Below are 15695 nucleotides of genomic sequence, written 5' to 3'. Positions count from 1 at the left end.
CTCCTTGCTTCAGCCTGGCCCAGCTCCAGCCATTGTACCCATTGGGGAGTGATTCAGCAGATGAAAAATCCCTCCCTTTCTGTCTCTCTATCTTATGAATAAAATGAAAATAAGTAAATAAAATTTTTAAAAGACATATATATATATACATGTGTCTTTTTTTTCTTTGCAAAGCAGCATTTTTTTTTCTGTACCTTGTTTTACTTACAAGCACTCTGTCCCTAAATAATTTTCAGTTCATTATATATTTAGTATTTCATTGTACAGATATACCATAATGTATTTTATCAATTCTCTATCAATATACATTTAGGTTCTGTTTTATTCCCATCATGAACAATATTACAAAGAACTTACATGGCTTTATGTATTTGTATGTATATGTAAGATAAATTCCTGCAGTTGAATCATACCAAAAAATATTTGCATTTAAAGTATTTTATAGAGAGATGTGTCATATTTTTCTTCCAAAGAGACTCTATTGCATTACACTCACACCAATGAGTGCAAGAACCTGTTTTCTCACAACTTCAATATGTGTATGTGTGATCAGTCAGAATTCCCTCAGATACTTTCAATTTACCATCTCTTTTGATCTCTATCTTCAAGCTTTTCTTCTTTTTAGCTCTCTGATAATACTTAGATTTCATACCAAACTTCTCTGTGAATATGGTCCTGCACTTATTTCTCTATATATACCCTCTTCATTGCCTTCTCTCATGCCTCCAACCTCATTTTTCCTGCTCACAAATTTCTTGTATAGCTTCCATGGAGCTCAGCACAACTAAACAGAAAACAGGTGCTCTTTCCCTGGCCTGTGAACCTGCCAGCCTCCTGAACCAATAGAGAATGTTAATAAGGAAACATGGAAATAATCTGGGTCACATTTTAAGAAGAAATAAAAATTCCTATTGGTGTAGCCACAGGAAAAAGCCATCTAGAAGGATTCTGTATTGTCTTTTGTTAAAATGGAATCTGGGGCTGGTGCTGTGGCATAGCCATAGTAAAGCTCCTGCTTGTACTGCTGGATTCCCATAAGGGTGCCAATTTGAGTCCTGGCTGTTCCATTTCTGATCCAGCTTCCTGCTAATGAGCCTGAGAAAGTAGCAGATGATGACCCAGGTGCTCAGGCCCCTGCTCCCACCTGGGAGACCTAAATGAAGCTCCTGGCTCCTGGCTTCACCAAGCCCCACCTTGGCCATTGTCACTGGGGAAGTCAACTAGCAGATAGATGATCTCTCTCTCTCTGCCTTTGTCTCTCCCTCTCTGTAACTCTTACCTTTCAAGTAAATACACCTTATAAAAAGATAAAAAAAAAAAGGTAACTTTAAAAACAATGGAATCTTTTTTTTCTAATATTCCATACTAGATAGAATTCCTGTCTTTGAATCAATAGCTCATGATTTTTATTCATTATTCCATCTTTGGAACTGGGGTGGAGATAGGCAAAAAAGTAGAAGAAAGAATGGGAAAACATAAAAACCTAAAAGTACCAGATTGGACAGGAAGACAGGAGAAGAGGGAATAAAAATTAGGTTAAGAAATAAAGCCTACTTTTTAAATCCTTAAAAACAGAAATGAAGGAAGAGGATATAGACAAAGAAGTATGGTTATGTTTTTAAAATTATATCCATTAAATACATGGAATCTGTTCTCTTTATATTAATAAATATAAATATGTTTAAAAATTAATTTTTTTTCTTTTATCGAATCACTACTGCCTCTAAAAACAGAATCCAAAGGCAAGCATGGGTTGCAGGGTTGAGGCAGAGTGGAATGGGCAGTGACAGTCCTATTCCTCTAACAGCAACCTCTGAACCCCAACTTCTGACCAATCACCCAGAATCAGCTTCATAAAATAAACCACTTAGGGGGAAGGCTCAGAGAAAAATCAATCGCTTCACTATCTCTTTGCCTACGAAGCATCTGAGAAATAAGCAGGCTGCTAAAGTGAGATTATGACCAAGCTATGTATAAAGAACACAGGATATGAAGTTGGGAGGCAGTTTGGTGATTTATGAGCACTCACAGTGAACTGCAGATGATGAAAAGGGATGGATCACAGAATGAGAGCTCAAGTAGGCAGCCCAGAGAACAATGATCAATCAGCCTTTAAGTTGAGATTTATGAGTATTTGCAAAGTGTACAAATGAGTACTATATACAGCAACAGTAATTTTCTTTTCCTTAGGACATAAGGCAAAATATTGTTTTTCTAATTTTTTAACTATTTTTTCATTTCCTTTAAAAGGCAGGGGAAGAGGGAGAACAGAGATTTCTTCCATTTGCTGGTACCTCCCCAAATGCCCAAAAACACAGCTAGGAATGTGCCAGGCTGAAGCCAGGATCCTGTAACTCCATCCAGGCCTGGGTGAGATCAGCTGTTCCTGAGGACAGAATCCTCAGGGATATCTGCCTTTATAAAGAGACTCTTAGTATAAAATAACACCCCCTACTGAAGGTTTTTGGGATCTAAGAGAAAACTTTAACTGCATCACAGAGAGTAAAACATTAATCCAGAGGCTGCTGTGAGCTAACAGGTTTCCTTGCCTACCTGAGAATCAACATGGTCACTAGGGAAACCAAGGAAAGAGGACCAAGCAAAGCCACTTGGGACCTGTGAGCAGAGGAAGAGCCAGCCATGGGCAGTTCTGGGCCCCCTTAACCCTGGAATGGGTGTGCAAACTAGCCAACTCCAATTTAGGCTGAGTGAACAGACCAGCAGGCTGATCAAAGACTGTGTCAAGGGGCTGGCACTATGGTGAAGTGGTTAAAAACCACCACCTGCCATACCGGTATCCCATATGGCACAAATTCAAGTCCTGGCTACTCCACTTCTGATCCAACTCTGTTATGGCCTGAGAAAGCAGAAGATAGCCCAAGTCCTTCAGCCCCTGCACCTGTATTGGAGGCCTGGAGGAGACTCCTGGTTCCTGGCTTCAGATCAGCCCACCTTTAGCTATTGCAGCCATCTGGGAGTGAACCAGCAGATTGAAAATGCCTCTCTGTCTCTACCTGTCAAATAAATAAATCTTAAAAAAAAACTGTGTCACCTATTCAGGAATCTGGATACAAGAGTGACCTAAAAAGAACCATCAAGGGATGTACAACAGGAGCAAGGGTGGTAAGCGGGTAATAAATGCACAGATGCTAGCCCAAGACAGCAGACAGTGCCAACCTTCTTCTCTGTAGTACAGTTTTATTTTAAAGGCCTTGGGGAACATATCTGTAGACAATTCATATGTAAGACACACATGGGCCATTTGCAATTGGTCTATTAATATTAATATTATTATTATTTCCCATATGTTCTCTCTGATCGGTGACGACTGACTGAACACCAAGAGGGAAACCTGTTGGAGTGAGGTGGACACTATGGGAAACGGTGGCTTGATCAGCATAGCCCTGACTGTTAATGAACAACTAAATACATTATCCCTCTTAGTAGTTTTTTTATCTGTTCTACTTAATATGACTGGTTTAGATCTGTAATTGATGCACAGTTATTCTTAAGTGTTGAAAATTAAATGAAATGTGATCCCTGTTGAACATGGTGGTGGGAATGGGAGAGGGAAGAGATGTATAATTTGGGACATGCTCAGGCTGACTTGCCCCAAGTGGTGGAGTTGGAAGCATACCAGGGGATTCCAATTCAATCCCATCGAGGTGGCATGTACCAATGCCATCTCACTGTTCCAGGTGATCAGTTTCAGTTCACAGTTGGTCATGGTGGAGGGACTGGGAGTCAAAGGGAGCACATAGACAAGTCTAGTACCTGCTAACGCTAACCGATGGAGTAAATAAAGGGGAGAGTGATCCAACATGGGAAGTGAGATACTCAGCAGACTCATAGAATGGCAGATGTCCTAAATAGCACTCTGGCCTCAGAATCAGCCCTAAAGGCATTCGGAGCTGGCTGAAAAGCTCATGAGAGTATTTCAGGCATGGAAAGCCAAGACACTCTGGCAAAAGATCTCTGTGAGTGAGATCCCAGTGGAAAGAACAGGTCATCAAAGAAGGAGGTACCTTTCTCTGAAGGGAGGAGAGAACCTCCACTTTGACTATGACCTTGTCTAAACAAGATAAGAGTCAGAGAACTCAGAGGGCTTCCATAGCCTTGGAAACTCATGACTGGAGCATAGGGAGATTAGTGATGCCATAGACAGGAGTGTCAATTGGTAAAGTCAACAACAGGAGTCACTGTGCACTTACTCCTCATGTAGGATCTCTATCCTTAATGTGCTGTACATTGAGATTTAATGCTATAACGAGTACTCAAACAATATATTTCACTTTGTGTTTCTATGGGGGTGCAAACTGTTGAAATCCTTACTTAATGCATACTAAACTGATCCTCTGTAAAAAAAAAAAAAAAAAAAAAAAGAAAGAAAGAAAGAAATTATCAACTCCCAACTTGACTCTCACTGGGATTAAACATGACAATAGGTCTGATCTGATTTCATCATCATTTAAAAAAAAATCATCTATTATTTTTCACTTTATGTTTCTGTGTGGGAGCAAACTGTTGAAATCCATACTTGATGTATACTAAGCTGATCTTCTGTATATTAAGATAATCAAAAATGAATCTTGATGTGAATGGAAGGGGAGAGGGAGTGGGAAAGGGGAGGGTTGTGGGTGGGAGGGACGGTATGGGGGGGAAGCCATTGTAATCCATAAGTCGTACTTTGGAAATTTATATGCATTAAATAAAAGTTTAAAAAAAAATTAAAAAAAAAATATTATTATTATTTCCTTGAGCAATGAGCATCAGGAACTACCTCAGGGAGGAACAATTAAAGGGAATTACTTCAGACCCCTTCCTAGGGAATTTTGCATCCTCCATGAAGCTCTTCTTACAACCACTTCTCTTATTTTTCATTTAAAAACAATAGAATCTTTTTTTCTATATTCTATACTGGATAGGATTACTGTCTTAGAATCAATAACTCATGATTTTCATCATTCTATTGTTATTATTTGTATTATTTTTTCAGGGAAAACAATTCATCCCTAAAGAGGCTTCTTTTTTTCCATATAGCCCAACAACTGCCTTGGAAATTACCTGTGATGTCAGATGGATGAACAAGCAAGCAAACTGGAGTCATCTTCTAGGAGATAGGATACTTTGCCCAAATTGCTAATTTCATTCTTCAGAAAAATGCAAACTGAAACCAAGAACTCCAGCCCCCTGGTTTAAGCAAAGGGCACATGTGCATTATTCCAGGTCTCACCCCTTTTCCTTCTACTCACATGTGGACTATCTGCATAGGGAAGTAGAGTGTGGGCTAAAAGTAACCACAGCAGTAAAAGTGGTCAGCATTTCCATTATAAAACTGATTTTAATGACCTCAATTCAGTCATAAAACTTCTGCTTTTAGCAAGGGACACACACACACACACAGCCATATTCACCCCTCTATGAAAACTCTCTTGTGAACTGCTTATTTAGGAGTGTCATTTTGCATTTAATTACAGCAGTTCTCTACTAATTATAAAAATATCTACATAAAAAAACTGAAAAGTGAGTCAACTATATCAGAAAAAAAATTTTTTTAATTAATTCTAAATTAAAAAAATAAAAAACCCCGGGGCCAGTGCTGTGGAGATGCGGGTAAAGACACCACCTGCAGTGCCAGCATCCCATATGGGCACTGGTTCAAGTCCTGGCTGCTCTACTTCCAATCTAGCTCTCTGCTATGGCCTGGGAAAGCAGTGGAAGATGGCCTAAGTCCTTGGGCCCCTGCACCCATGTGGGAGACCCGAAGGAAGCTTCTGGCTCCTGGCATCGGATTGGCACAGCTCCAGCTTTGTGGCCATCTGGGAAGTGAACCAGTGGAAGGAAGACCTCTCTCTCTGCCTCTCCTTCTCTCTGTGTGTAACTCTGACTTTCAAAAAAAAAAAAAACAAATAAATATTTAAAAAAAAAAAAAAACTCTAAAAGGTTTGGAACTCAAAAGGCTTCCATAGCTTTGGCAACTCATGACAAGAGCCTAGGGTGATTACTGACGCCATAAACAAGAGTGTCAGTTTGTTAAGTCAATAACAGGAGTCACTGTGCACTTACTCCTCATGTGGGATCTCTGTCCTTAATGTGTTGTACATTGTGATTTAATGCTATAACTAGTACTCAAACAGTATTTTTCACTTTGTGTTTCTATGTGGGTGCAAACTGTTGAAATCTTTAATATATGCTAAACTGATCTTCTGTATATAAAGAGAATTGAAAATGAATCTTGATGTGAATGGAAGGGGGGAGGGAGAGGGAAAGGGGAGGGTTGTGGGTGGGAGGGAAGTTATGGGGGGGGGGGAAGCCATTGTAATCCATAAGCTGTACTTTGGAAATTTATATTCATTAAATAAAAGTTAAAAAAAAATAAAAAAAGATAAAAGGTTAATTTTGGCAATCTACAGAAATGACCTGTGTTCTATTTGTACTTTTGAATACTTCCTGACCTCTCCCCTGGCTTTCTCCTCCTCACTCATCCCTCACCCCCTTTCTGCGTCACAGCCCCACATGTTCCTGAAACTCTCTCCCTTTGGAACGGTCTTGTAGACTGCAATTCAGTCATGGGAGAAATCTTACTTACTTCAAAATGATTCTGTAGTGCATGCCTGAATGGCATCTAATGGCAATAAGCAGACCTTCTAATATCCCTTAACTATATTTCCAGCATATATGGGGCCAGCATTGTGGCATATTAAGTAAAGCCACTACATATGACACTGGCATCCCACATGGGCTGTGGTTCATGTCCCACCAGCTTCCAGGTAATGTAGCAGAGGATAGCCCAAGTGTTTGTGTCCCTGCTCTTTCATAGGAGACTTGGATGAATCTCCTGGCTCCTGCATTGACCCAGCCCAGCCTTGGCTGTTGTGACCGCTGAGGGAATGAATCAGTAGGTGGGAGATTCATTTCTCTCTCTCTCTCTCTCTCTCTTGTGTGTGGTGGGGGTGTGGATGTCTCCCTTGTTCTAACTCTGCCTTTCAAATAAATAAATAAATATTTTTTTAAAAAAGTGTTTCAAAAAAGGGTCCACACTGTGGTCCAGCTAGTTAAAACCATAACCTGCAGAGCCACCATCCCTTAAGGTACCAGTTCATTTCCTGGTGGCTCCAATTCCCATCCAGCTCCCTGCTAATGGTCTAGGAAAGCAGCAGAGGATGGCCTGACTTCTTGGGCCCCTGCAACCACATCAGGGATCTGGCTTTTGGCTCCAGGCTTAGCCTAGCCCAGCCCAGGCTGTTATGGCTATTTGGGGAGTGAACCAGCAGATGGAACATCTCTCTCCTAGAGTAACAGAAAACAAAAAAATAAAAAGAAACAAACACAAAAAAATTCCTGTCATTCTGTCTTTCTGATTTAAAAAAAAAAAGTTTTATAAAATAAGAAAACAACTGGTCATAAATATTATGACTCAAGTTGACATATGATGGATCCAAGAAAGCTACTGCTTACTTTGTCTAGTGCCTCCTAATGCTTTCCAACAGAAAAATCATTTATCTTGTCCAAGCACTCAAATACCAAAAGTACCAATGCTATCCAGTATAACTCTGTTTAAGGCTGCTTCAGTATTGAAGGAAAAGAAAAGGAGCAAGGGGCACAAACCCAGGATGGTTTCAGGGTGACAGCATCCTCCTTACTTTGCACCTTGGTTTCTAATTAGAGATGGTCATAAAGGGAACTTCAGATACTGCAGAGCTGCACAAACACTTTCAATCAATCACAGACATTGCCATAGGCTCTCTGTGTGTACAGTGGAAGAACACAGAGCACTCCACAAGGCAGAAACATGTTAAACAAAATTTCTCTACCCTGCTAACCACAATCTCAAGAATGCCCTGATCAAAATTCCATTCCAGTTCAAGAAATAGACTACCTGAATTTTCCCCACTCAGATGTATTCCTGTATGAAGAAACCATCTCCATGTGGGCATGGCACCACCACACAATGCAAGCCAGGCTAATAGCAGAGCTATGGCTTTGATGCTCTAAGAAGAATGGATAACATCTATGAGTTCTGACTGGACTAAAAAGTTTTCCTCTGCTCTAGGAGTCTGATACAGATTTGAACTAAAAAGATAGAAACACAAAAACCAGCTGCATCTCTTAGGTGAGAAGAAAGGAATATTGGTCTCTAGTAGTTACTTTGTAGCATATTAGCCTTGAGAGGATTTCATTTTCTACTTATATTTGAGGAAATAAAAAGATTGAGCCAGTTCCATCCTAACACACAGCATCTTCAGCCACTGATCACGTAACAACTAGCCTTGATCACTATCTCCCACTAAACAAATGACAATCAAACTAAAAGAACAGTCTGACAAAATGCTGACACTTGTTTAATAGGCTTCTCCAAGATCTTGACACACAAGTCAACAGAAGGAAATGGTGGGGTGAATGGGGGGAAGCGGTGGGTTAAGCCACCACAGCCTCAAATGACGGCATCTCACATGAATACCATTTATTTTCTTATTTGAAAGTTGAAGTTATACACACACACACACACACACACACAGAGGATGGCAATGTGGTGTAGCATGTAAAGCCACCACCTGCAATGCTGGCATTCCATATCGGCACCAGTTCTTGTCCCAGCTGTTCCACTTCTGATCCAGCTACCTGCTAATGGGCCGGGGACAGCAGAAGATGGTCCAGGTACTTGGGCTCTTGCCATCCATGAGGGAGACATGGATGAAGCTCCTGGCTCCTGGTGTGGGCCTAGCCAGGGCCTGGTCCAGCCCTCACTACTAAAACCACCTGGGGTGTGACCCAGTAGAGGGAAGATCCCTCTCTCTCTGTTTCTCTCTGTAACTCTGCCTTTCAAACAAATAAATATATCCTAAAAGAAAGAGAGAGAGATCTTCCATCTGCTAGTTTTCTCCCCAGATGGGCACAACAGCCAGGGCTGAGTCAGGTGGAAATCAGGAGCCAGGAGCTTCATCTGGATCTCCCACTGGGAAGCAGGAACCCAAACACTTGAGCCATCCTCCACTACTTTCCCAGACCATTATCAGGGAGCTGGATCATAAGTGAAGCAACTGGGATATGAACCATAACCTATTAAGGATGCCAGAATTGCAGGCAGTGGTTTTAGCCATGGTGCCACAATGCTGGCCCTGTGAGTGCCAGTTTAAGTAACATCTGCTCCACTTCTGATCTGTTTCTGTTAATGCACTTGGGGAAGAAGCAGAAGGTGATCCAAGTATTTGGGCCCCTGCTCCCACATGGGAGACTTGGATGGAGTTCCAGGCTCCAGGCTTTCAACTGGCTCAATCCTGTTCATTGTGGCAATGAACCAGCAAATTGAAGATCCTCATCCTTCCGTGTCTTCTGTAAACCTGCCTTTAAAATAAAATGCTTAATTCTTACAAAAAAAGGGAAAAGATAAAAGAGGAGCCACATATAAATAACAGAGCAAAGCTACAGTTGTGCTATTCCTCGGCAGCCTCCTGCCCTATGTTAGAAGTCTCCAGCTTACAGACATCAACATAAGAGAAACACTTACAACATATTTCAAAATAACAGATGAGAGGTTTTCAAGGCAGGTTGATTTTATGATGACTTTTATTGTAAAGTTACATTAACAATAGGCAGATCCCTTTTAGTGCAACCAAGTTAAACTCAGTGCCTAATTCAAGGATACAGCCTGAAGAGCTGAAATGTCTCCATTACTCTTCTCAATATCATAAACAGAAAGAAAAAAGGTATGCATGTCTGTGCTTATAAAGAGGATGGAAGCACACCAATTTCAGAAGAGGTAGAAGCAAAGTTTAGATATAGTTTTCTTAAGAAAATAAAATGAAATAAATTTCAGAATAGAATGTGGGTTGAAAAAACATCATCAATTCATCAATTCTCACCAGGATCCAGGAAAACTGCCCATGTGAGCCAAACAATGGCTTAGTTCCCACTATGGGCAGGTATAACCCAACCAGGCACTCAGAGAATATGAGCAAAGCTTTTCCACAAGATGAAACATGAAATATAAACCAGTCACACAGAAAAGCTATGTCCAGTACTCAATGTGAGCCTCAGAATAACCACCCAGCAAACCTGTTAGGTCCGAAGAGAAGTCAGCTTTTTAGTCTTGCAGTTACAAGGAAAACACAGTTACTTGAAATATTTTATGGTGACTAAAAACATATTTGTCCTTCTCTGAAAAATAGCCTGATGTGGACAAGGGCTGACAGTTATGAAAGCAGAATTACATGCAGTCTGCTAGACGTGAATCAGTGGAAAAGCTAGAAAATAATGTCACAACCAGAGAAACATAATGAGAAAAGCAACAAAATGAGGGATGGATGAGTTTCCTCAGCCCTTTTCCTCCATCAAATTCCATAGGAAACTATACTTGCTAATGTAGTGCCATTCACTCCACTGCCAAAACATTGGAAGGTAGGACAAATTGTCTACTTGAAGGTACCCAATGTGAGTCCATCAGAGTCTCTCAATGGCCAGTGTCACACAAGAAGCAGTCTTCCCAGGGAGAGAGGCCAAGTGGCATCTTGGATCAAGGCAGTGACTATTGCTGGGCAATCATCCTCTTTGCAGACCAGCAGAAACAGCCAAGAGAAAAAGTGGAGAAGTAAGTTAGGGTTCTCAATTTGTAGACTCCATCTTCCTGGCTTACAGATGCTCAGCCAAGAGCCACCACAGGCTTCAGAAGCCACTGGGAGGCAGCAGCATATCATGGTCAGTCAGAAAAATCAACAGTTCCCTGTTGTCTATACATAGCTGATTTTGGTCTGTACACATTCCAGGTGAAATAAATGCACCTGAATCAAGTAAAGAAAAAGACTTACAAAAACCTTCGAATACAATATTCCATGGGAAATGAATTTTGCAAAGCCACGTCACCCAGTAGAGTAGATGGGGGAATCTATATTTTAAAAAAGTGCCATTCATGGTAGGCCTGATATTCAGAGATTAGTTTTGAGTTTCACAATCCCCCCACATATGCATCCTCTCTTTACCTCCCCCAAGAAAGAACAGACACTGAAGAGTCTCCACATCATGCACATCTAGAAAAGAACATCTGTACATGAGTTGGTACAAATTGTGCACATGGATATCTCATGAACACTAGCCATAAGCATGCATCTCCACATGCCATTTAAGACTGTTACAGAAACAGGTTCTCTGTGAGCCACCAGTAGCAACATTATTTAGGATGCACACACCTCTCTCATCACACAGAATTCCTATTTCTCTTTCTGAGAAGTAATAGAACCATTTCAACCACATGATTGACATCCTTTGACAGTATGTAGAAACTTAATGTCTTTGGAATATGTTGTCTAGAATTGTTTGTCTTCCACAGGATTGGTAATTGTAGCCATTCATTCACTCTTAAGCAAATTTGTGAATGGCCTTGGATTTGCCATTAACATTTGACAGGGGTGGGAATGTATTTTTTTTTTCTGCCAAGGTCATTTGGATATTTATAACATCATTCATGGATCACACAAAATTACCAAATTAAAAATTAATACGCTATAGATTGATTATCCAGTGCCACATGCAGTTGCCTTGGCAGGGCCAGAACAGATGATTTCATGGACCCTATATGGCCCACAAATTGGCTGCTCCCCAACTCTGATTTGGAGTAAAATGTTAACTAAAGTTCTGACTTCTTTCACTTTGCTTATTGGCCAAGTCAGACCGATGTCCAATAAAGGCCCTTAGAACCTACTGGAGTTAGAAGAAACTTTTTCCCATTTCCCTTGTAACTTTAGAGTGCATTTTCATAGCCACTAATTCTACTTCAAGTTGTCTATTGATGGCCTAGTTTTGTGGCACGCTGGTTTAATGTACCTCCTGCAATGCCAATATTCTATAAGAGCACCAGTTCAAGTCTCAGCTGCTCTACTTACAATCCAGTTCTGTACTAATAGGCCTGGGAAAGGCAGCAGAAGGTGGCTCAACACTTATAAAAGACTTGTCCCACCCTTCCCTTCCTCCCTTTCTTCCTCCCCCCATTTCCTCACTTTTGTGGATATCCTAGGTGCCAAAGTGACCCTTCTTTCTCCTTGCAATGCACCCCTCCTAAATGGATAAAACCTGTGAGTCCTGACTCGCCTGCCTGCTGCCCTCTCCTGAGAATGGGCTGCCACCCCTCTTTGTCTCCAATAAAGCAACCGTCTCTGTTGAGTTTGATCTGTTTCCTTTTCCCATCTCTAGAGGATACAAAAGGCTAGAATCCTGAGCTATTCCAAACCTAACAACTTGGGTCCCTGCCACCCATATGGGAGTCCCAAAAGGAGTTCCAGGCTCTGTCCAGGATTTACTTTCCAACTGAGCTATCAAAGGACACTATCCAGGATTCACTTTCTATTTTTACTTCCCAGATGGTCTCATTATGCTCAACAATTAGTAATCTGTGATAAAACCACAGCACATGAATCACTGAAACACAGTTATGCATGCGAAAACTTCGTTATACTAAAACTCAGAAACAGTTTTCAAGGCCACCTCTTCTACTCCACTATGTGGGCATCTCTGTGTGGGGAGAGAGGCACTTTTTTGTCTTCTTTTTCTTACCCTTCCTCACATTAACAACTTGTATAGATACCTCCACAGAACATAGTCATTATGAAAATATATAATTAATATCCTCCCATGTCAAAAATGTCATAGGCTTAAACACAGAACCCAAAATAAGACAAATAATGGGCCCTCTTAATTAAAACCATAATGACTGTTAAGATAATCAGCTTGGTGGATCACTGGGTGGCTAAAGAACTAGGCAGAGGCCGGCGCCGCGGCTCACTAGGCTAATCCTCCGCCTTGCGGCGCCGGCACACCGGGTTCTAGTCCCGGTCGGGGCACCGGATTCTATCCCAGTTGCCCCTCTTCCAGGCCAGCTCTCTGCTGTGGCCAGGGAGTGCAGTGGAGGATGGCCCAAGTCCTTGGGCCCTGCACCCCAAGGGAGACCAGGATAAGTATCTGGCTCCTGCCATTGGATCGGCGCGGTGTGCTGGTTGCAGCACGCCGGCCGCGGCAGCCATTGGAGGGTGAACCAACGGCAAAGGAAGACCTTTCTCTCTCTCTCTCTCTCTCACTGTCCACTCCTGCCTGTCAAAAAAAATAAAAAAAAAAAAAATAACTAGGCAGAGAATAAGTGTTACTTTTCTATATTTATGTTTTTATAGTCCTCCAACTTATGCAAATCCAGATAAAAATAGCTCCAGCTGGGGTTGGTGCCATGGCTCACTTGGTTAATCCTCCACCTGCAGCACCGGCATCCCATATGGGCACCCAGTTCTTGTCCCAGTTGCTTCTCTTCCAGTCCAGCTCTCTGCTGGGGCCCAGAAAGGCAGTGGAGGATGGCCCAAGTGCTTGGGCACCTGCACCCACATCAGAGACCAGGAAGAAGCACCTGGGTCCTGGCTTCAGATCGGCGTAGCTCCGGCCCTGGTGGTCACTTGGGGGATGAACCACCGGAAGGAAGACCTTTCGTCTCTAACTCTGTCAAATAAATAAAAAATAAAAATAAAAAAAAATTCTACTTTATAAAAAAATAGCTCCAGTTGACCCACAGAGTAGACTGTGTTAACTTCAGCTAACTTTGCAAAGGGATCAGTGGCAAGTAATTGATGGAACAAGGATATAAGCCTTAGCCATCCTTGCTAAACATTATTCCTTGCTCTTGAATTTCAATCGAGTCTCACACCCCATTGCCTTCATATCCCCACCCTGCATTCTTTTCCAGGTTCCCAAGACCCCACCCAGTTCCTGGAATTCCCCTCTAGCTGCTGTCCCCATCCCCACCCCCATCCCTAACCCTCCTAAATTATCAAAGGCCCAGCCCACAGGGGTCGAGGCCTTCTGCCACGTGTTCCATAAACATGCATGGGGGCAGTTGGTCACCCACCTCTAGGAATTTATTTTCTCTGAATAAATTCAGTCTGGCTGTAAATTCATACACTGCCTCCTCTCTATTCTGCACTTTTCCTGACATTTTGGTGCCCAGTGTGAGGAGGCACCAATCTGCAACTCTTTTCCTAACAGTAATAGTTGACATTCTTGCTAACAGGAGAAGGGCTGAAGACAGACATCAAAAAACAGCAAAATAAATCAACAGCTATGATTCCATGTCTTCAAATTCCAGATTGAAAAATCCACAAAGCTACACCACACCCTTCATGCTGCTCCCGCTTGGAAAAAGTCAGCTGAACATTTAGGGTCCCCATCGGGCCGAGGAGGTGCAGGATGGGGGAGCAGATTCTAGTCTGATTCTCCTTCTCCAACCTCCTGCCCCCTCAGCTCCCAGCTGAAGGCCATCAAGACCTGCCCTGCTGGAATGGCCTCTGGATACGGGAGGCTCGACCATTCTCTGATCTACTCAAAGTAAGAACCGGCCTTAGGTAAATATAGAGAACAGGAGTCTCGCTGTCTTCGTTGTGCTCTTACCTGTCCTGCTTGTGCAGTCCCCCCATCCGATAACTTTCCTCTTGTAACCACTAAATATAGCACATTAAGGAAAGTTTGGGCGAGGTAGCGTGCAACTGTTCGTGCGCTGGGAGGCTGCAAGCGGCAGTGGGAGGCCCTACAGCCCGGATTCCAGCCCTGACTTCCCAGGGAAAAGCTGCCAGATGAGAGAAGCAAGTAAGCCACATCTGGGAGCCGCCAGCCGCCCTAGCACCCACCCCCTCCCCCACACACGCATCCGAGTACCTTCCTATTCTCTATACTTGCCATAGAAAGTCCTGGGAGCACGTCCTCTTTCTTCAGGGCACACGAGGAGAAAATTAGAGTGTGGGGCAGAAAAAGTCCTCAGCACGTGGAACCCACAGGCGGCAAATGAAGAGGCACAGCCACAGCGTGTGGCAGGCTCTGGGTGTGTGCTCGCAAACTGCCTGGGACTGCAGTGCGGAGCGAGAGGCAAAGTGTGGAAAAGATCAGAGCAGCCTTTTGGTACTCACTCTGGTCAGTGAATGAGCTTCCTCTGTTCCTCAGAGGCTCAGGGGAGGAAACGCGCACGCGCAGTTTCTTTCTTATTGGCAGGCTCAGATACGGAATACGTCAGGACACCTGAGGACTCTGGGAAATGGAGTCCAGAATGGGGCATCTGGCCCTCCCCAGGAGCTTCAGAAGGATTTTGCTTTTGTTTACATCCCTCCTCTTTCTTCTCACCTCAAAATCTCAAGGATCAGTTGGTGTTCTTCCTTTCCTGAACAAAAATCTTAAAGAGTGACACCCGCTGCTGCTAACTGATACCCAAACTTTTGCTCCTTTATAAACTCTATTCTTCTGAGAAAGTCTTATTTGCTGCTTTGTCCCTGGAAATTTCTCTCAGGTAATAAACAACGATGAATACAATACAACTTTCAGCAAAGATGTAGAAGGCATAGTTTAGCATCAAAATTTGAAAATACAATTTTTATTTGTGTTTGATTGGTGTTTATATTTCTTTTTTAAAGATTTTTACGTATTTGTTTGAAAGGCAGAGTTACTGAGAGGCAGAGCCAGAAAGAGGTCTTCCTTCCACTGATTTACTTCCCAAATGGCTGCAGTGGCTGGAGCTGAACCTATCTGAAGCAGGAGTATCTTCCAGGTTTCCCACATGGGTGCAGGGGCCCAAGTACTTGGGCCATCTTCCTCTGCTTTGCCAGGCCATAGCAGAGAAATCGATAGGAACTGGAGCAGCCTGGACTCAAACCAGTGCCCATATGGAATGCTGGCACTGCAGA

At 42.5% G+C, this 15695-nt stretch overlaps 1 protein-coding gene across 5 annotated transcripts in view; it reads right to left on the bottom strand.

Annotated features, from left to right (window-relative positions):
- LOC108175946 (uncharacterized) overlaps nucleotides 1-14967 on the bottom strand; it is a 162671-nt gene extending 147704 nt beyond the window's left edge. For 2 of the 5 annotated variants that reach the window (XR_016216693.1, XM_089308235.1), the window contains exon 1: nucleotides 14701-14967. Coding sequence is in view for 2 of the 5 variants with exons in the window: in XM_089308235.1 (XP_089164361.1) it covers nucleotides 14701-14703 (3 nt within the window). In the remaining 3 variants the exon portion in view is untranslated. Of the gene's footprint in view, nucleotides 1-13381; nucleotides 13471-14700 lie in introns of all 5 variants that reach the window. The other 3 variants (XM_089308234.1, XM_089308236.1, XM_089308233.1) reach the window with 3 other exon arrangements.
- Between the last annotated feature and the right edge of the window lie 728 nt (nucleotides 14968-15695).

This window comes from Oryctolagus cuniculus, chromosome 11 (genome assembly GCF_051225735.1).
Source record: "Oryctolagus cuniculus isolate XC-2025 breed Fujian yellow rabbit chromosome 11, ASM5122573v1, whole genome shotgun sequence".
In the NCBI taxonomy this organism is placed as follows: Eukaryota; Metazoa; Chordata; class Mammalia; order Lagomorpha; family Leporidae; genus Oryctolagus; species Oryctolagus cuniculus.
Note: the sequence above shows the minus strand (reverse complement) of the source record. Positions and strands in the feature narration are given on the sequence as shown.